Source organism: Capra hircus, chromosome 13 (genome assembly GCF_001704415.2).
Source record: "Capra hircus breed San Clemente chromosome 13, ASM170441v1, whole genome shotgun sequence".
Taxonomy (NCBI): Eukaryota; Metazoa; Chordata; class Mammalia; order Artiodactyla; family Bovidae; genus Capra; species Capra hircus.
The window spans coordinates 46,138,907-46,159,288 of NC_030820.1; the positions used below are offsets into that span (position 1 = coordinate 46,138,907).

Here is a 20,382-nt window from a genome sequence, read left to right on the forward strand (position 1 = left end):
TGTTCAAATGTATTTAGTTCAACAACCAGATCCAAACCAGCCAAAGCCAGAGGGAGCCCAGATGTTGGCGATGCGTGGGGAGCAGCTGGGTGTGGTTACCAATTGGCCCCCATCTTTAGAAGCAGCGTTACAGCGATGGGGGACCATCTCACCAAAGGCCCCATGCTTGACCACGATGGACACAAATGGAAAACCGCTCTACATCCTCACTTACGGTAATCCTTTGAGGCTTATCCATCTTTTGTCTGCTTGTGCCTGCACACAACTGCCACTTTCAGGGTGGCAGTTTATATTTGTGTTGGCTTATGTTTCCAATATGGAAATAAATGGAACCCAAAAGGAAATATTGGATTGGCCAAAAAGTTCATTTGCGTTTTCCTGTAAGATACTATTGAAAATCCAAATGAACTTTGGGCTTAGACAGTATAAAAAAATTATTTGATTTGAATGTGAAAAATTATTTGTTAATGTTTTTTAGTAAAAACCAGAAAGTGATACAAAAATTAGTGACTGTAACTCTAATAAAAAGATGTTGGATTTAACCTCTTGGAATGTATATTAAATTAATGCTTTGAAGAAAGATTGGTAGTTAAAGAAATGAAACAAGAAAGAATGTATATAGAACTCTTTGACATGCATCACTCAGAAGAAACAAAATTTGTTTCCACAGTGCTTTTCTAGCAAGCAAGGGAAGCAAACTTTAACTCTTTATTCAGTATGATTAATGCAGTCCATAAACTTTTGGAAATAGTTAACTATATGAGAGAGATTCCTTTCTCTTTGCTTCACAGATAATGGGCCGTGGAGAAAGCAAATTGTCAGGTCATTTTCACACACTCTGCCGCAGCGTTGCAAAGAAATCAGCTTCATAACTAAAAGACAAAATTGCTTATATCTGCATGTGTGAGGTTACATTACCATTTTTAACTTCCGGTTTTATTTCTGTGATAATAATGCTCTTCGAATTGCAGGTAGGAAAGAAACTGTTTTCTCCATTAGCAGTGGAGGTCAAGAGCGAGGTGTTGTGTTAAGTAACATAACCCAACTTTTAGTGGGGCCCCCACTGTAGACTCCATCATTATCCTGTGCATCTCATGGAAGGAAATGGGATTCAGGAGCATATGTTTTCATAGTCTCAATTTTTATCTTCCGGCTTCGTTGGGAAATTCTTAGTGGATTAAGGGTATTTTACCCATAATGGGACATAGGATTGATTTTTTTTTAAATTATACTCTTAGAAATAGATTTTAGTCAGTCAGAAAGATAGAAGACTTTCCTGTCTGACCCTCATCCCTGGCCAGGTTCAGACCAGGAGCTGATTGGGTACTGTTTTCCAAGCATCATTTATTGAAAGACTGTCCTTTTCCCTTGCTTGGCTCCTTTGTCATAAATCAGTTGACATATATGCATGGGTTTATTTATGGATTATTCTGTTTCATTGATCTATATGTCTGATTTTGTGCCAGTATCATACTGTTCTTATTACTGGTAGTTTTATAATGTCAGGGAGCATGATGTCTCTAGCTTTGTTTTTCTTTCCTAAGATGACTTTGGCCATGTGGGGTCTTTCATAATTTCATACAAATTTTAGAATTGTTTGTTCTATTTCTGTGAACAGTGCTGTTGGAGTTTTGATTGGGATTGGATTTAGATTGCTTTGAGTAGTACAGATACTTTAACAAAACTGTTTTTTCTAATCCACGAGCACAGAATATCTTTCCATTTGTTTGTGTTGTCTTCAGCTTCTTTATCAAAGTCTTACAGTTGTTTTGTTTTTTTTTTAAGATGCAGATTTTATGGGGCTTAATTTTCATTATGCTTTTTGTAGTGGGTTTTTTTTTTGTTTGTTTGTTCTTTGCCACACCATGTGGCATGCTGGATCTTAAGTTCCCAACCAGGGATCAGATCTGTGCCCCCTACAGTGGAAGCACGAAGCCTTAAACCACCGGACCTCCAGGGAAGTCCCAAGTCTTAACAATTTTGAATGTACAGGTCTTTTACCTCCTGATTAATTTTATTTTGAGGTATTTTATTCCTTTCGATGCTGTTGTAAATAGGGTCTTTTTCTTAGTTTCTCTTTCTAGTAGTTTATTATTAGTATATAGACACAGCAGTTTTCTGATAACAACAATATATTGATTTTGTATTTTGCTGCTTTACTGAATTCATTTATTACTCTGTTTTTTTTTTTGGTATTGTCTTAAGGTTTTCTATGTATAATGTCATGTTACCTGCAAGTAGTGACAGTTTTTCATCTTCCTTTTCCAGTTTGCATGCCTTTTTTTCTTTTTTTTTTTTTTTTTTTTTGCCTGGTTACTCTGGCTAGGACTTACAATACTATATTGAATAAACATGGCAAAAGTGAGCATCCTTGTCTTATTCCTGAATCTTAGAGGGAATACTTCAGCTTTTCACTGTTGAGTATGCTATTAGCTGTGAATTTGTCACATAGGACTTTTATTTTGTTAGGTATGTTTTCTCTGTATGCACTTTGTTGAGAGTTTTTATCCAAAACTGATACTGAATTAAAAAATTTTTTTCTGCATCAGCTGAGATGGTCATATGATTTTTATCCTTCATTCTGTTAATGTGCCGTATTAATCACATTAATTGATTTGTGGATGTTGAACCATCCTTGCATTTCTGCAATAAATCCCGTTTGATCATGGTATATGATCATTTTAACATATTATTGAATTTGGTTCGCTAATATATTGTTGAGGATTTGTACATTTGTGTTCTTCAGACCTCTGATTTTCTCATGGTGTCCTTGTCTTGTTTTGATACGAGGACAACACAGGCCTTGTAAAATGAGTTTGAAAGTGTTATCTCGTCTTCTGTTTTTTAGAAGGATTTATAATACTGCTTTAGTGGTGATGAATTTCTTTAGCTTTTTGCTTGTCTGGAAAACTATCTGTCCTTCAGTTCTGAATGATAACTTTGCCTGGGTGAGTGTTCCCGGTTGGGAATTTTTTTTCATTCTCCTTTCTAAATCAGTCAAGAACTGTTATATTGTCTTTAATTTAAATCAGCAATTTGCTGTTTATTTTTTCTGCTAGAAGAATATTTCTAGAACTTTGCCAAAGTGTGTTGTTGCCTTTTTCAAATTGTCTGTGGTAAATTGGCTTTTATATGACTTTACGATGATATCAACTTTAATATTCCAAACTGAGAATGAAGTTGAAATTTTTAAGAAAATTTAATGGTGCTAATTGATTGTAATTGATGTGTTAGTTTATAACACATTGATTTTTTGTTTCAGTTGAAACAAGTTGATTGTTATTGTTTGTTCAGCCAAAATAATTTTCTAACATTGTTCACATTAAAGAAATCTGACAACACAAAATATTTGTGATTTCTTTAGGAAAAAAATAACTCCCTGAGTTATTTCTAAAGTCTAGTAACTCTTTGGGGAGAAAATACAATCACCAAATAAAAACCAAATAATTGTAAAATAGCCAATCTTGAGAAGATGGAGTTAAGGAAGGTGGAAGAGGAGTGTGAATAAAATGTCATGGTAATTACTCTTAGTACTCAAGTAGGCTCAAATGAATACCGTAATTCTGTGAAGCTTGCTTAATATGCTTACTCCTTGGAAGAAAAGTCATGACCAACCTAGATAGCATATTCAAAAGCAGAGACATTACTTTGCCAACTAAGGTCCATCTAGTCAAGGCTATGGTTTTTCCTGTGGTCATGTATAGATGTGAGAGTTGGACTGTGAAGAAGGCTGAGTGCCGAAGAAATTATGCTTTTGAACTGTGATGTTGGAGAAGACTCTCGAGAGTCCCTTGGACTGCAAGGAGATCCAACCAATCCATTCTGAAGGAGATCAGCCCTGGGATTTCTTTGGAAGGAATGATGCTAAAGCTGAAACTCCAGTGCTTTGGCCACCTCATGCGAAGAGTTGACTCATTGGAAAAGACTCTGATGCTGGGAGGGATTGGGGGCAGGAGGAGAAGGGGACGACAGAGGATAAGATGGCTGGATGGCATCACTGACTAAATGGACGTGAGTCTGAGTGAACTCCAGGAGTTGGTGATGGACAGGGAGGCCTGGCGTGCTGTGATTTATGAGGTCGCAAAGAGTCAGACATGACTGAGTGACTGAACTGAACTAATATGCTGTTAATAAAACAAACATTTGTTGAGTGCATACTATGAACCAGGAATGTCTAGGAATTACAGGAATCAGAAACAGTGGAAAAGTCTTCTTTGTTCCCTTAATCACTAAGGGGAGAGACAAGTTGATAAATCCATTGGTAGGAAGACAGGAGCAACCCTAAATTGTGTTGCTACAGAATCCGATATGAAATAAGACAAATTCAGATTCTTTTCATTCAAACTGTATGTTAATTTAGCTTTTACATTTTAAATAGGAAAGAGATTAGAACAGAGATTGCATTTGTAGGAAATAGTTCAAACTGTTGTTATCTTTACTATACTATCGTTTCCCTTGTGGCTCAGCTGGTAAAGAATCCGCCAGCAATGCAGGAGATACTTGTTCGATTCCTGGGTCAGGAAGATCCGCTGGAGAAGGAATAGGCTACCCACTCCAGTGTTCTTGGGCTTCCCTTGTGGCTCAGATGGTAAAGAATCCGCCTGCAGTGTGGGAGACCTGGGATTGGTCCCTGGGTTGGGAAGATCCCCTGAAGAAGGGAATGGGTTTGCACTCCAGTATTCTGGCCTGGTAAATTCCATGGACAGAGGAGCCTGGCAGGCTACAGTCCATGGAGTCACAAAGAGTAGAACAAGACTGAGAAACTTACACTCTACTATTACTGCAAATCTCTTAACACCTTGACTGCTTCTGAAAGCTTATAGAACCTAATGTTATAAAAGGCCTTTATGTGTCCAAGAATTCATGTTAGATTATAAAAGTCATTTTGATTCAATCTCAGACTGTTTGCTGTCACCTAGACCTGCTGAGAAAATGTCTGGCACTGAGAGGAAGGCAGGGATTTGAATCTAAGCAGGTTCTTCAAAACTGGTCATTTTTATTATGTTCTTAAAAATCTTTTTAATCCTGCTTTGTAGTGTTTTTTCCCCAGAGTTCAAAACTTTAGGTCAAAATTCTTACCATAATCTTTATCTAAATTCAAGGGTTACTGTCTAAAAACCCTAAAACTCTGAAGTTAGGAAAAATTAAAGTTGAGAAACTTAGGACATAGGGAAAGAGGGGTATCAGACCCTACAGAACCCATCCTAAGTAGCCTTTATGTTAGTTGCAATCACACAAATCACTTAGGATTATACAGTGGAAGTGACAAACAGATTCAAAGGAAAATTCCATGGACAGAGGAGCCATGATCTGATAGAGTACCTGAAGAACTATGGACGGAGGCTCGTGACTTTGTACAGAAGGCAGTGATCAAGACCATCCCCAAGAAAAAGAAATGTAAAAAGGCAAAATGGTTGTCTGAGGAGGCCTTACAAATAGCTGAGAAATGAAGAGAAGCTAAAGGCAAAGGAGAAAAGGAAAGATACACCCATCTGAATACAGAGTTCCAAAGAATAGCAAGGAGAGATAAGAAAGCCTTCCCCAATGATCAATGCAAAGAAATAGAGAAAAACAATAGAATGGGAAAGACTAGAGACCTCTTCAGGAAAATTAGACATACCAAGGGAACATTTCATGCAAAGATGGGCACAATAAAGGACAGAAATGGTTTGGACCTAACAGAAGCAGAAGGTATTAAGAAGAGGTGGCAAGAGTACACAGAAGAACTATACAAAAAAGATCTTTATGACCCAGATAAGCACAATGGTATGATTACTCACCTAGAGCTAGATATCCTGGAATGTGAAGTTAAGTGGGCCTTAGGAAGTATCACTAAGAACAAAGCTAGTGAAGGTGATGGAATTCCAGATGACCTATTTGAAATCCTAAAAGATGATGCTGTGAAAGTGCTGCACTCAATATAGCAGCAAATTTGGAAAACTCAGCAGTGCCCACAGGACTGGAAAAGGTCAGTTTTCATTCCAATCCCCCAAAAAGGCAATGCCAAAGAATGTTCAAACTACTGTACAATTGCACTCATCTTAACATGCTAGTAATGTAATGCTCAAAATTCTCCAAGCCAGACTTCAACAGTATGTGAACTGTGTACTTCCAGATGTTCAAGCTGGTTTTGGAAAAGGCAGAGGAACCAGAGATCAAATTCCCAACATCCGCTGGATCATTTGAAAAAGCAAGAGAGTTCCATAAAACCATCTACTTCTGCTTTCTTGACTATCCAAAGCCTTTGACTGTGTGGATCACAAGAAACCATGGAAAATTCTGAAAGAGATGGGAATAACACACCACCTGACCTGCCCTGAGAAATCTGTATGCAGGTCAAGAAGCAACAGTTAGAACTGGACATGGAACAACAGACTGGTTCCAAATAGGAAAAGGAGTACGTCAAGGCTGTATATTGTCACCCTGCTTATTTAACTTATATGCAGAGTGTATCATGAGGAATGCTGGGCTGGAAGAAGCACCAGCTAGAATCAAGATTTCAGGGAGAAGCATTAATAACCTCAGATACGCAGATGACACCACCCTGATGGCAGAAAGTAAAGAAGAACTAAAGAGCCTCTTGATGAAAGTGAAAGAGGAGAGTGAAAAAGCTGGCTTAAAATTCAACATTCAGAAAACTAAGATCATGACATTCAGTTCCATCACCTTGTGGCAAATAGATGGGGAAGCACTGGAAACAGTGAGAGAGTTTATTTTCTTGGGCTCCAAAATCACGGCAGATGGTGACTGCAGCCATGAAATGAAAAGACGCTTGCTCCTTGGAAGAAAAGCTACAACCCACCTAGACAGCATATTAAAAAGCAGAGACATTACTTTGCTGGCAAAGGTCTGTCTAGTCAAAGCTATGGTTTTCCCAGTAGTCATGTATGGATGTGAGAGTTGGACTGTGAAGAAAGCTGAGTGCCGAAGAATTGATGCTTTTGAACTGTGGTGTTGGAGAAGACTCTTGAGAGTCCCTTGGACTGCAAGGAGATCCAACTAGTTCATCCTAAAGGAAATCAGTCCTGGGTGTTCATTGGAAGAACTGATGCTGAAGCTGAAGCTCCAATATTTTGGCCACCTGATGCGAAGAACTAACTCATTGGAAAAGATTCTGATGCTGGGAAAGATTGAAGGGGGAAGGAGAAGGGGACGACAGAGGATGAGATGGTTGGATGGCATCACTGACTCAATGGGACATGAGTTTGAGTAAGATCTAGGAGTTGGTGATGGACAGGGAAGCCTGGTATGCTGCAGTCCATGGTGTTGCAGAGTCAGACATGACTTAACTGAACCACACAAAGCAGGACTCATTAAAAAAGGAAAATATGTGTCATTTTGAAAAACATAAATTAGTGGTAACACTAATGCTGTGATCCCTCACGTGCATTACTCCTCGGAAATCATCCCCTACTTCTGTGATGATAGTTAAATTCTCTGTGGCTTTGCTGTAGGTTCTTAGCACCCTAGGTGTTTGTATTTAATACCTTATTCTGGTGTTCATGCTGCTCAGGTTTTATATGTCAGAGTTGCTGGCTTTTGTTTCCCATCTGGATTCTAAGGACTCAGAATAACTTGAAAGCTTAAAGTGAAAAAGTAGTACTCTCAATATAGGTTAATGTGCATACACATACACAGTAGAAAATGCATGTGTACAATTAATTGTGTCTTTATAATTTGTATTGATAGGCAAACTGTGGACAAGAAGTATGAAGGTTGCTTACAACATTCTGCATAAATTAGGTACAAAACAAGAGCCTATGGTGCGACCTGGAGATAGGGTAAGTGCAATTTAAATTATTGCATCTGCAGGACACGTGATCTGAGGTGGAGAAGATACCTACTGTTTTAAAGTTGTAAAGTTTAATGCCTCCTAATACTCATATTACCAAATCAGGCTTTCTTAACACTTACCACAAGCCAGCAGAAATTATTCAGCAGGTGTAATCTTTATAGTAGCTCAGTGAGCTTGACTGTAGTAGTTCTCATGGGTTATCTTCAAGAAAACTGGGACTTGAGAGAATAAGAGTCATATCAGATGAAGGCACGTGTCTGGAAAATGGTGTAGCCAGTGCTCACAGCCATTTCTGTCCAGCCCCAGGACGTATGTTCCTAACCCGTGACACGTGACCGAATGTGAAACAGCTGTCTATCTAAGGATGCAGACAGTTGTGTGCTCACGAACTTTTTTATATCAGTCAGTGATACTAAGAATCCTTGCAGCAAACCGCTGGTACATTCCTTTCCTAGTATTAAATTTGTAGATACAGGCTACTGTCTTTGGTTGAAAAGAATTTTATCCTTACTGCTGTATGCCAATTTACTGAGAACAGATATTAGTATTTCCTTTTTAATGTTACACACAGAACAGTTAATCTGGCCCAAGCTTTACCCATGAATAAGATGTGGGCCTGCATGTAGAACCTACTTTTCTTGCCTTAAGTGGAGTGACTTTTTTCCCATATGTTGCTCTGGACCTGCATGCCCCAAGACTGGGTTATCCACCTGCACCAAAGGACTCCACATGAATTTTATAGAAGTTTCATTGTAGAGCACCATAAATGAGCAAGAATACAAGCTATGATTTACTTATGAGATATTACAAAAGCATGGGTTCGTTATAAGGAATGTTTAATAAGATTGCTGCAGCCCTAGGATTCTGTGGTAGCCTATGATTCTTTGCAATTTAATGAACATGTTTGACCTCTAGCTTTTAAAAGTCAATCATGGATCTCACATTTCCTCATAAAAACTTACTGTAAAGCTACAGTAATCAAAACAGTATGGTATCAACACAAGGACAGATGCAGACCAAAGGAATAGAATAAAAAGCCCAGAAATAAATCCTCACATGTACGGTTAAGTGACTTTCAAGAAGGATGCTAAGATATTAGATGGGAGAAGGGCTAAAGTGTACCCAACAAATGGTGCTGGGAAAACTGGATATCTATAACCAAACCCCCCAAATCGAACCTTTATAGCATATATTCGGGCTTCCCAGGTGGTGTTAGTGATAAAGAACCTGCCTGCTGATGCAGGAGACCCAAGAGACACAGGTTCGGTCCCTGGATTGGGAAAATCCCCTAGAGAAGGGCATGGCCATCCATTCCAGTATTCTTGCCTGGAGAATCCCATGGACAGAGAAGCCTGGTGGGCTACAGTCCATAGGGTTGCAGAGTCAGACATGACTGAAGTGACTTGATACACACATAGTGTATATTAAATAATTAACTCAAAATGAATTAAAGACCTAAACGCTTTGGATAAAACATAAAACATGTTTCATGACATTGAATTTGGCAATGATTTCTTACATGTGGCACCAAAAGCAAAGGGAATAAAAAAAATTGGTAGATTGCACTTCATCAAAATTAAAAGCTTCAGTGCATCAAAGGACATTGTCGAGAGTGAAAACAGAATGGGAGAAATGTTTACAAATAATATATTTTACAAAAGTTTAAAAACCAGCCACAGTGCTTGAATACACCTTTTTCTTTGGAAGATTTACAAATAGCCAAATAAGCCCATGAAAATATGCTCAGCATCACTAATCATTTGGGAAACATACATCAAAATCACAGTGAGATACCACCTCACACTTACCAGGATGAAAAAATAATAAGTGTTAGCAACAGTGAGAAATTGGAACCCTTCTGTTGCTTTTAGGAATATATAGTGGTGTAGCCATTATGAAAAACAATACTATCGTGGTTCCTTAAAAAATTTAAACATTTGACCCAGTAATTCAAAGGAACTGAAAGCAAGAACTTGAACAGGTAAACATCTACACTACTTTTCACAGCAGCAGTATTCACAAAACCCAAAAGGTGGCAGCAGTTCAAGCATCCATGGTGGGGTGAACGGATAAACAGAATACAGTATATTCATACCGTGTAATGTTATTTAGCCTTAAAAAGGAAGGAAATCCTTACATGTTCTACAGCGTGGAGGGACCTGATGACATTATGCTCAGTGAAATAAGCCAGTCACAAAAGAACAAATATTGTATGATTCCATTCATACAAGGTACTTAGAGTACTTAAATTCCTAGAGACAGAAGAATGAAGGTGACCAGGGGCCGTGGGAAAGAGGAAATGGGGAGTTAACTGTTTACGGGGGCAGAGTTACAGTTTAGGAAAGTGAAAATGTCCTGGAAATGGATAGTTGATGATGGTTTTACAACAGTGTGAATGTACTTAATGCCACTGAACTGTATACTTGAAAACCGGCAGCATGATAAACTTTGTTATATTCATTTTATCACAATAAAATGTCAGTAGCATGGATAATGTCTCCCTTATAATTTGGTTAGTAGGTCTCAGTAGAGTTGTTTTTTTAAGTCTTGGCCTGCAAATTTTTAAAGTTCATTTTCAGTAACAGTTGCAAAATAAACCATCTCTGTTCAGCTGTAAGAAAGAATGTAGGGACAGATTTTGATCGAATATGTGAAACTATTCTCTTCAGCAGCAGGTGGTTTGAATTGTGTGAGGAGAGTTGCATTTCTAAATTATTCCTTTGAAAGGTATTCATGTGGCTGGGATATGGCATGTGCATATAAATGCCCATTAAATAAGCATATGCCACTGTAGTATTCAGTTGATAGTAACCTATCACAATAAACAGGTTCTTTACCTCTTTGAAAATTGTTTTAAATTAAATGTAATTCTCCCAAGGATAGTGAACATTCTGTCTTTGGCATAAAAATTATGGATGCTGTTTATGTGGGTGACCCTCTTACTGCACTTTGCGGGGTGTGGGGGGCCGGTATCTGCTTGGGCTTTGAAAAAGCATTTATGTGCCTAAGCTGAAAAGGTTTCAGGATATTGTAGTGGGAGCTGTGGAATAAACAGAGATGCATCATATGTGAAGCCTGCCTTCAGGGAGCTTGCTATGTTAGGGAAAAATGAAGATATTGATAACTGGCTATCTGTAAGTTGGAAAATGAAAAAGGTCTCCAAAAAGATGGTGAGAGATACACCTGGACTGTTCTAGAAGGACAGAGAGTGTTCTCATTTTGGGAGCTTCTGGAATCTGAGACAACTTCTTGGGGAGAAAAAGCAAGCCCAGAGCTCTTGTTCAGTTTCTAGCACAGAGTGGAAAGGACTGAGGGGAGTTCTGTGGTGTGTGGCTGGTATGGGAAGACCAGTGGAGGAGAGCAGACCAAGGAGGTGGCCTGTTGATGCCTGTTATGTTCTGTGCATAAAGTGCAATGAAATGCCAGGGAATACATAGGGAATTGAACAGAAAGAAACCGTGTGGGCTTAGGAAAATGAAGCGTCCATATGTGTATTGCACTGGAATCACTGTGCAGTTACCAAAACACAGGACTTGTGACTGATAGAGACAGAAAATGGAAATGTGGTGAGAATGACACAAATAGTCTTCCCTTTCTTAAATTCTTAAAAAAAAAAAATTCAATTTTGATTCTAAAAGAGGTTGTAGGTATTGACTGTTTTCTATGTTACTTTTATATTTTTGAGAGCATAATATACAATTTTGTATTTTGCTTTAATTCACTTGATGTTAATGTAACATTTCATCCTGCTTTAACCCAACTTTGCAAATGTCATATAACATGACCTTTTCAGCATGAACTTTAGTGATCAAGCAGTGGGGATTTTAAATCCTGGATCAAATTGACTGTCCTGTGAACAGAGCTGGGAGGGCACCAGACCAGGATCTTGGGGATTCGTTGACCCACAGTCTAGCTGTGGAAGCACCGCCTTCTTTTGCTCAGTGCTGTGCTCTTGAAGACTCTTGCTTGCAGACTAGGTACCCTAGGGGGACTTTGGGCTGGAGTCACTAGTCTGGGGAGGAGCTGCAGCATCTCCTGTATTTTCCTCTGTTTTGGTTCAAGGCGAGCAGTCTTAGCAGCAGTGGTGCCCTGGATGCTTTGCAAACATTTGACTGAATATTGTTTTGCCAGATCCAGATCTAAAAACTGATGCTGTCTACTCTCAGACCACCAGTTGAAGACAGAATACCTGAGGCCAGTGCAAACCTCAGATCATTTTTAAAATAGGTTGTGGTTTATATGCAGAGACATGCAAATAAATCCTTTCATTCCTCCTTGGAAGTCCTACTAATGCTAGCCTGGCATCTGCTTGGGTGTTTTGGGGACAAGATTAAGATTAATATCTCATTAACAGTTTTTTCGCAGAGTTTCTTAAAATTCTTCAGTAGTACAGGATGGCTTTTAATGGCCATATGGTTTCATTTGGCTCTCATTGTCTGATTTTAGTAAACTTTAGGAATGCCATATAGATAGGAAATCTTCACATAATCCCAAACTTAATTTGTTTCCATCAGCTATCCTGAGTTGCTTGCAGGGTCAGGGTTAAGACCCAGCTTTCTCTGTCCTCAGCTGTCATCCGAATCCTTTATGCCAACCTGCTTACTTAGATGTGGAGGTGATTAAGATGTTTTATCCAGCTGTTCATGACAAAGTTAGTAACTTCTAGTTAGGGTGTTTCTAAAGAAAAATGGGTTAAATTTCTTGATAGAGTAATACAAAAAACATACATCTGCTAAATCATGGGATTTATGTGGTTAATTATTAACAAGGAAGGGCAGTGCCGATGCAACAGTAGCATGTGGGAAGAGCTTGTGTTGCATGAGGTAGAGTCCTGCAGAGCTCCAGCGGGGGTGGGGGGCGTGGATCCGAAAGTAGGACTGCCTGTCCATCCTAAAGGTGGCTGCTTGGGCTGGAGTAGGGAGGGCCGCTCCAGAAGGAGCGTCGGGTGAGGAAGAGCAAGCAGAGGGACCCTGCGCTAGCTCCACTGCAGATGCTAACCCGAGCGCCAGGTGAACATAAATGTGTGAAGAGTTTGTCAAACACTTGGTGATAATGTACAGGAAGAACTTGACAAGTGTACAGACGTCACTAGATGCACTCATGAAAATAGAAAGCATTATATCAAGTTTTGGCATCAAATATAAGAGTTAATACTATAAAATATAAATACTAGCAGATAAATAGGCACAGGAAATGAAACACAGTTCATACAAGAATAAATAATTATCAGCCCATCTGGTAAAAAATTGTTCTTAAGATTCTTTTGAGGACTATCAGAAAACATTTGAAAAATCATACAGTGCATTATTTGGCTATTTGGATAGTAATTTAAATTTACCTTTTAGAATTCCATGATTATTTTGCTCCTAGCTCCTCACATGCTGAGCCCAAGAGGCAGTATGTGGCAGGTGTGGGCCAGTGTTCACAGAACCTTTGCTGTCAGGGCCGGTCAAACCCGGGGCCTTTTGGGTGGGTGCCATTCATGGCTGCCCGCCATGTGCCAGGCATAGTGTGAGCCTTACACATTTTCTCACTTGACCTTTACTACAACACTAGCATGTAGGTTCTACTAGCTAGTATTCTCACTTTTCAGGTAAGAAAACCAAGGCTTGGAGTGCTAAAGTCAAACTGGGGTCAGACTAGCATTGCTCAGAGTCCAGCACTTTAGGGAGGACATGCCCAGCATGCAGTCACCATGGTGAAGACCATGTGGAAGCACAGGGACACACTTTAGAGCCCAGTGACAACAGTGAGGGACAAGTAGTATGTACATACTGGTTTCGTCTGTGTAAAAGTATGTGCCTTTGGGGAAGATAACATGTAAACATCATGGATAGTTGCATTCTGATGCGGTGACAGACAGGACCGTGGATAATCTGTTTGCCTTCCACATGAGCTAAAGGAAGAGTATCTGATAACTTATTAAAATACGTCTTAGTAAAATGCGTTTTTAAACGGGACATCTTAATTTTTTCTAGTGAAACGGTGTCGGTGTTAATCCTTCTGTCTCTCTCTGGGTCCAGGTGGCACTGGTGTTCCCCAACAACGACCCCGCTGCCTCCATGGTGGCTTTCTACGGCTGCCTGCTGGCTGAAGTCGTGCCTGTGCCCATTGAGGTACCCCTCACCAGAAAGGTAAAGAACCCGTCTTTCTGTTGAGGCCCCTTGGCCATACTGGAAGGTTCTGTTGTGGGGTCGGAATGTGCAAACGGTGTCTGCAGAGCTTTCTTCTCAGCAGCATGTGTATCAGAAAGCCCAGGGCTGCCTACCTTGTCTCTGAGACTGTGCAGTTCTCATTAGCCATCCCAGCCCTGACTCTGTGGTCAGCTCAGTGGCTGGAGTCAGCTGCTGCTGGTGGTGGGGCCTCCTGTGTGTTTTGAGCAGGGTCATCCGCCAGAAAGCCAGGCATTCCAGTGTCTTTTTTTTCAGTGTCACTGTGCTAGAAATCTGAGTAAATGGTAAGATTTTTTACTTACTTTTCAGGGGTGGCAGTTGTCGCATTTGTTCGGGTGTTAGGATGTTGTCAAGTCCCAGGTTCAGCTATAATTTGTTGAATCTTATTCTTAAAGAAGAATAAGTAACTTTTCTTGCTGTCACAGTTGTAGTGTAGTCCAGTGTCAGAATCCTGCACAGCAGTGTGTGTCTTTGTCCACGTAAATGACTGCTTCTCGCCCCGTAGACCTGCAATAACTTTGGAAGGGAGGGTGAGGAGAGGAGGCTCTGCTGGGGTTGGTGCTGATGGTCCTCCAGAGACTCTCTGATACTGTGGAAGGAGACAGAGCCCATGGCTGTGGGGTGGTTCTGCCACTGCTCATGTTATGGCTTGTGCCCTGGGGCTCCACCCTGGATTCACCTGCCATCGTTTAGCACATCATCTTGAACAGACTGTGTGAGGTGACTCTCCCAGCTCCAAAATGTAGGGCTTTCACGTGCTCAGGCTCGGAGTTTCCAGAGAATCTTCCAGCTGTCTTTGTGGCTACTCTGATATAAAAATGGGGAAATGCCTCAAGGTCTGCTCATGGTGTGTGGGTGCCTTTGAAACTCTGCTCCTGGGGTTGGAAGGAGAGAATGTGGGGTTACTTTAGAAAATGATTGGGGAATGGTTGCTATTTCCATTTCCTGGGTACAAAATATGCAAGTTTCCTACTTGGCCTGCTGGGTGCACTTGCAAGGAGGGCAGGGCTGCAAGTGGCTCTGGAAGTGGGGTGAGCCCTGCAGCCCCTGACATCAGAGCCCCTTCTAGTGGCCTGAGGAGAACTCCAGTATTTGCAAGGGTTTGCCTCTAGCATTCCTAGGGTATGATACACATTCAATAAAGTGCTTCCTCATCTCTCTGAGCCCTGTGACCTTCACAATGGACAGGAAATGCAGAAGGGCTTGAGGATTCCCTGAGCAGTAACCATGGTCTCCCCTGTGGTTCTCTGGTGGTGTTGCTGATCTGGGAAGGTGCTCAAGTGTGTGATGCTCCTTTTTAATTGACACCTAATGCAGGGGATTGGGGTCCTTTGGATTCTCCGATGATAATCAGGAGGGGTTTGTAGGCTTACAAGTGGAGACACAGATTCTCCATGAGCACTGCAGTAAGTGGACCCCTGAGTGTTTATCATTGTGAGTGGCAGTTGTTCACTCATCACACGTAGAAAGTAGATTTGTCTACTTTATGTCTAGAGCCTCCTGTCTTCCAGACCAGGGCTGGTTTGCAGAGGAAAATCACTTGAACAAAGAGGCACCTGCCTCTGCCACATCCTGACCAGGGGTTGCTGAGCGAAGGCGGGGTGTCTCACCTGCACCTGTTGCGGTTCCTGAGACTTGCCTGTAGCCGTCATAGGTGTTCCTGGCTGTGGCCTGCCATGTCGCTCTGTCTCACTCATCTCCCGGGCCCATTCAGACCCTCATATGGTCACTGTTAACCTCAGGACTGGGAACCCTCTCTCAGAAGAAAAAGCTGGGGTTCCTTCCTGGCCCTCTCTCCCTCAGAACATGCCTGAAAGGACAGAACCAGGAGATGACTCACAGGCTGTCATGAAGCCAGAAGCTGCATTGGGCTCATTCTGTGCCTTTAGAACATAGTGTTTGTCCTCAGAAAACTTTCCTTACTTTTAAATGAAAGAATACACTGGCTTGGTTGTCATTCAGCACGAGGTGAGACGCGCACAGTGGCGCTGGTAATGAAGTTATGAATCTTCTAGCCACCAGTCCTGGGCACACTAACCTTGTCTTAAAGGGCCTAAAGAGAACCAAATTTTCCAGATTTTGAGTGTTGCTGAGCCTCACAGAACAACTTAGTCCCATGTGTGTTTCTTTATTCTTATTCTTGGAATGAGGGGTAAAGGCTGGTTTTTCACTTGAGAAGTTCATAGTAGTAGAAAGGGATATCCCTCTGGGACTTGGCTACAGAGTGGACAGGGGCACAGGGGAGCCTTCAAGGTCTGTGCCACGGTGGGCAGGTGTGGACGGTGGTTGTCCTCTCCACCCCCTTGAGAGTGCTGAGCTGGTCTGTGAGGGCCAAATGACAATAGAGTAGACCTGTGGGCTGGCCGGAGCTGTGAAGCCAGTTTCCCGTCTGCCAGCATAGGGAGTGGCAAGGCTATACCAGAGGTGAAACTGTACATTCAGTTCCACAGACCAGTGACTGAGTGAGCCCTGAGGCCACAGGAGTCCAGCCCGGCAGCACTTGGTGCATCAGCATCTGCCTCTGGACTCAGAGGGGGCTTACTGTCCTGTACCAGTGCAGACTGTCTGTCCCTTAGAATCTAGCATGTGACCCACTTGCTGAGAAGCTAGCAGTTTGGGCAGACAAACATCAAAACTGGAAAAGCACCAGATAGTAGTTTCAGGACCACAAATAAAGAGTTCATGAAAGAGGACTTCCGTATACTCAACTCAGATTTACCAGAGAGAATCCTTCTCATGAGTATGGCTGATGCTCTCTGACTGGGAGACTGAGATGGGACTGGGTAGGGGTAGCATGTCACGTGCTGCATTTAATGCTGCTTGAGAAGTTAACCTGTCACAGACTGTGGGTGTGGAGAGACTGCCTAGCAAGTGACGACACTCATCAGCTCTGTTGGAGAAAGGATGACAGTGAGGGAGAGAGAGGTTTGCACTCAGAAGTGGTTCACCTTTTCTTCCACAGCACAGGAGAGTTTGTGAGATTTTGTAGCCCTATAGCTCAGCTCTACAGAGGAAGGCCCCAGCCAGCACAGGCCAGAAAGAGCCATTCCAGGGAAAGTCACACAGGCAGCATGGGAGAGGGGAGCACTCCAGCCGCAGGACAGTAGTTCTCGTGCCTCCTGAGTAGCTTCTGTGGAGCCTTTTCCGCATGGTCGTGGTGTGGGATGTGGGTGGGCTCCCAAGGATCAGGCTCAGGGCTCTGACCCGGAGTCCAGGAGAACTGACCCATGGAGGGCTGAAGATGGAGGCTCTGGGGTCAAGCTGGGCTTAAGTTCAAGGGTCCAGGTGTGTGAAGGAGACTCTGGGGGCCCTCTGAGGGCAGGCGGTGGGGTCTTATCTCAGCCCAGTGAGCAGGCAGGGCTGGCTCTGGGAAGTGGGCATGCACCTGGACCTCTGAGTAGGAGTTTCCAGACCAAGAAGATGCTAAGGAGCAGGTACAAAGCTGAATTTCATGGTAGCCACGGATCCTGATCCTGGTTACTCTCAACCCCTCCTCTGTGTTTTAGGGTCTTTAGGAGGAAATGTTAGACATACAGGACCTAGGAGACAACAGGCCTCCGTTGTGAGCCCTGGCAGGTCTGACACTTGCCCTGGGAGTTCCCCTGAGCCACTATGAGTGCCCTGTTTGTAGGTGGTCCCTGAAAGTTCACGATCACAGAGAAGTGCCTTCCTGTCCCTGAACCTGGCTGTGGGGCCATCTCCCTGCCCCTGGCCTGGTCCAGCTTTTGATGATGTGATGCCCACATTCACAGTGAAGGGACAGATTATATAATTCTCTTTGAAAAAGCACTACTTGAAGGAAAAGTTTCACAAGGGTCCTGGGATGGGAAGGTCCCCATGCGGAAGCACCAGGCTGCCTCTCCTTCTTGGGGCTTCAAGGCCATGTGGAGGCTGGTCATGCAGGATTCCTTGTAGAGAAGAGCTTGTCAATCTGCAGTGAGATGTGGGAGCTAGGCACTGGGAAGATGTGGTTCTGAGATGTTGATGCTGCTGATTTTACTGGAGTGGGAAAGAAGGAGCTGATGGCTTCACCGCAGTCCTGATGTTTCCCTTCCAGGAACGCTGGCTGCTCCACAGCTTTGTTTTCTGAATCATAGCTGGGGGGAGTGGTGGGAGTAAGGAAAGTGAATTAACTGACTTGTGGGCATCTGGGTGCTTGGGATGGCACCACCCAGGCCTGCGTCTCCCACAGTGTCTGCTCCCAAATGCTGCTGCTCAGTCTGTGTGGTGGTGCCTTCACTCCATGCGGCATGTTTGTTTCCATGGTGGGCGTGGGTGTGATCATAGACTATTTGGGGTCAGTGTCCTGACCAGAGGCATGTTCTTGGATCCTCTCTGTGGCCCATGGTCATGGTGTTGTTCAACTGGAGGGGAATGAAACGAGACCCCATGAGCGCACCAGCATGCACCGAGCTCCCTCTCTGCGTCCGTCACAGCAGGCCAAGGGGATGGTGCAGATGACAGGACTGAGGCCAAGCTTGTGCCCTGCCCAAGGTTAGGCAGCAGGCAGAGGCCATGAGGTTTGGCCGAGCCCTGACTCTCTGACTGAGCCTCTGCTGAGGGGTTGGTGCCATCCCAGGGTGAAACCATGCTTTGTCGGGAGAGCAGCCATCACCTCTACTCATGACCTTACCTCCTTGCTGCCATCTCCAGGATGCAGGAAGCCAGCAGATCGGGTTCTTGCTTGGAAGCTGTGGGGTTACTGTAGCCTTGACGAGCGATGCTTGCCACAAGGGGCTGCCAAAGAGCCCGACAGGGGAGATCCCACAGTTTAAAGGTAAGCCCGTGCTGGACGGAGAGGATGTGTCCCATGGCCTGTGCTAACACGCTGTCCACACAGGAGGTCTCCCAGCCTGCATGTGGCGGGCTCCGGTTCCTGGAGGCTCACAGCACCTTGGCCCATGCCCTTAGACTTGGTGGACACACAGAGACTTGGTCTGGCCTGTGCTGCTGTGGATCTTGCCATTAGCAGGAAGGTGGGGTCACATCTGTCTTCTAGTGATGCTTGCCTGAAAGGAACTTGTTCTTTATTTCCAAGGTTGGCCAAAACTATTATGGTTTGTCACAGAGTCAAAACATCTCTCTAAACCGCCTCGAGATTGGTTTCCACACATTAAGGATGCAAATAATGACACTGCGTATATTGAGGTGAGTCGCTGGGTCTGGACAAGGCGGAGAACTGAGTGACACATGCTGCAACCCTCACACAGCTCAGGGTCAGCGGCGGGTGTGGGCCTGGAGCTCTACCCTCCTGGCCCCTTCTCATTGCAGTACAAGACGTGCAAGGATGGAAGTGTGCTCGGGGTGACCGTGACGAGGATCGCGCTTCTGACCCACTGCCAGGCCCTCACACAGGCGTGTGGCTACACAGAAGGTATGGGCAGACCCCTGCTGGGGCTTCCTGACCCCAGATCCATCCCTGAGAGGTGTGTATTATGCCCACCAGTCACGAGGAGAGTCGGATTAAGTTTCTCCCTGGCTATCTTGAAGGTCCATTTGTTGCACGGTTTAGTTGGCATCTTACTAGTCTCCAACCAAAACAGACACTGTAGGCTGGGGCTTGAACTGCAGGTGTTGCTGCTCACAGTCTGGAGGGTGGAGCCCAGCACCCAGAGCTGCAGGCCCTGGGTCCTGGCCCGTGACGGCGCCTCTGGCTGTATCTTCACAGGGCCCCCTCTGTATGCCAGGGGAGCTCTGGAGTCTCTTCCTTCCTTGTTAGGACACCATTCTGTTGGTCAGGCCCCGCCCTATGGGCTCTTGTAACCTTAACTGTCTCCTCAGAGTCCCATCTCCAGGCGTAGTCACACCTGGGTTAGGGCTCCAGGGTAAGAACTGGGGAGAAAACAGTTCAGGCCATAACACATAGTTGACATGGTTGGAGTGTGTTCACCTCTGGATGCACACCAGAACCTTTCTGGGATCTTTACAGACATGCCCCATGCTACAGTGCCCCCTTCCCTGTGCTGCCTCCAGGGTTCAGTCAAGCGTTGGTTTCCATGATGTGCTCTCCTTATGCTGCTTGGGGTGGTCCTGGGAGCACAGGGATAGAGTGAATTGGGGCAATAACCACGCAAACAGTGCTGACGGTTCCTGGCAGGAAGGGTCAGATCACGTAGCTCCCTCCATGATGGAAGGGCTGCCATCAGGTCTCCCCTAGCCATGTCGCAGGCTGCCGCCATGCTGGAGTCTCTTCCTGGAGTCTGTCAGGAGTCGTGGAGGAGACGCTTTGCTCTTCTTGCTGTTCTTATTCTCTCTCATCATCCTTCTTAAGAGCAGTGCACTCTCTCAGGAGATGTTCCACTGATGTCTGGTTCCTGGACAAGTGTCCAGATGTTTCGCACATGAAGACACATCACTTCTGATGATCACCACCCTGTTTGTCAGTTTGAATTCCAATTTTTTTCCACCACCTCA

At 43.6% G+C, this 20,382-nt stretch overlaps 1 protein-coding gene across 5 annotated transcripts in view; it reads left to right on the top strand.

Annotated features, from left to right (window-relative positions):
• The window catches only part of DIP2C (disco interacting protein 2 homolog C), a 306,573-nt gene that overhangs the window by 209,402 nt on the left and 76,789 nt on the right, over window positions 1-20,382 (top strand). For all 5 annotated transcript variants that reach the window (XM_018057349.1, XM_018057350.1, XM_018057351.1 and 2 more), the window contains 6 exons: window positions 18-215; window positions 7,690-7,781; window positions 13,819-13,929; window positions 18,622-18,745; window positions 19,007-19,116; window positions 19,240-19,342. In XM_018057349.1, the coding sequence (XP_017912838.1) occupies window positions 18-215; window positions 7,690-7,781; window positions 13,819-13,929; window positions 18,622-18,745; window positions 19,007-19,116; window positions 19,240-19,342 (738 nt within the window). The remainder of the gene's footprint in view (window positions 1-17; window positions 216-7,689; window positions 7,782-13,818; window positions 13,930-18,621; window positions 18,746-19,006; window positions 19,117-19,239; window positions 19,343-20,382) is intronic.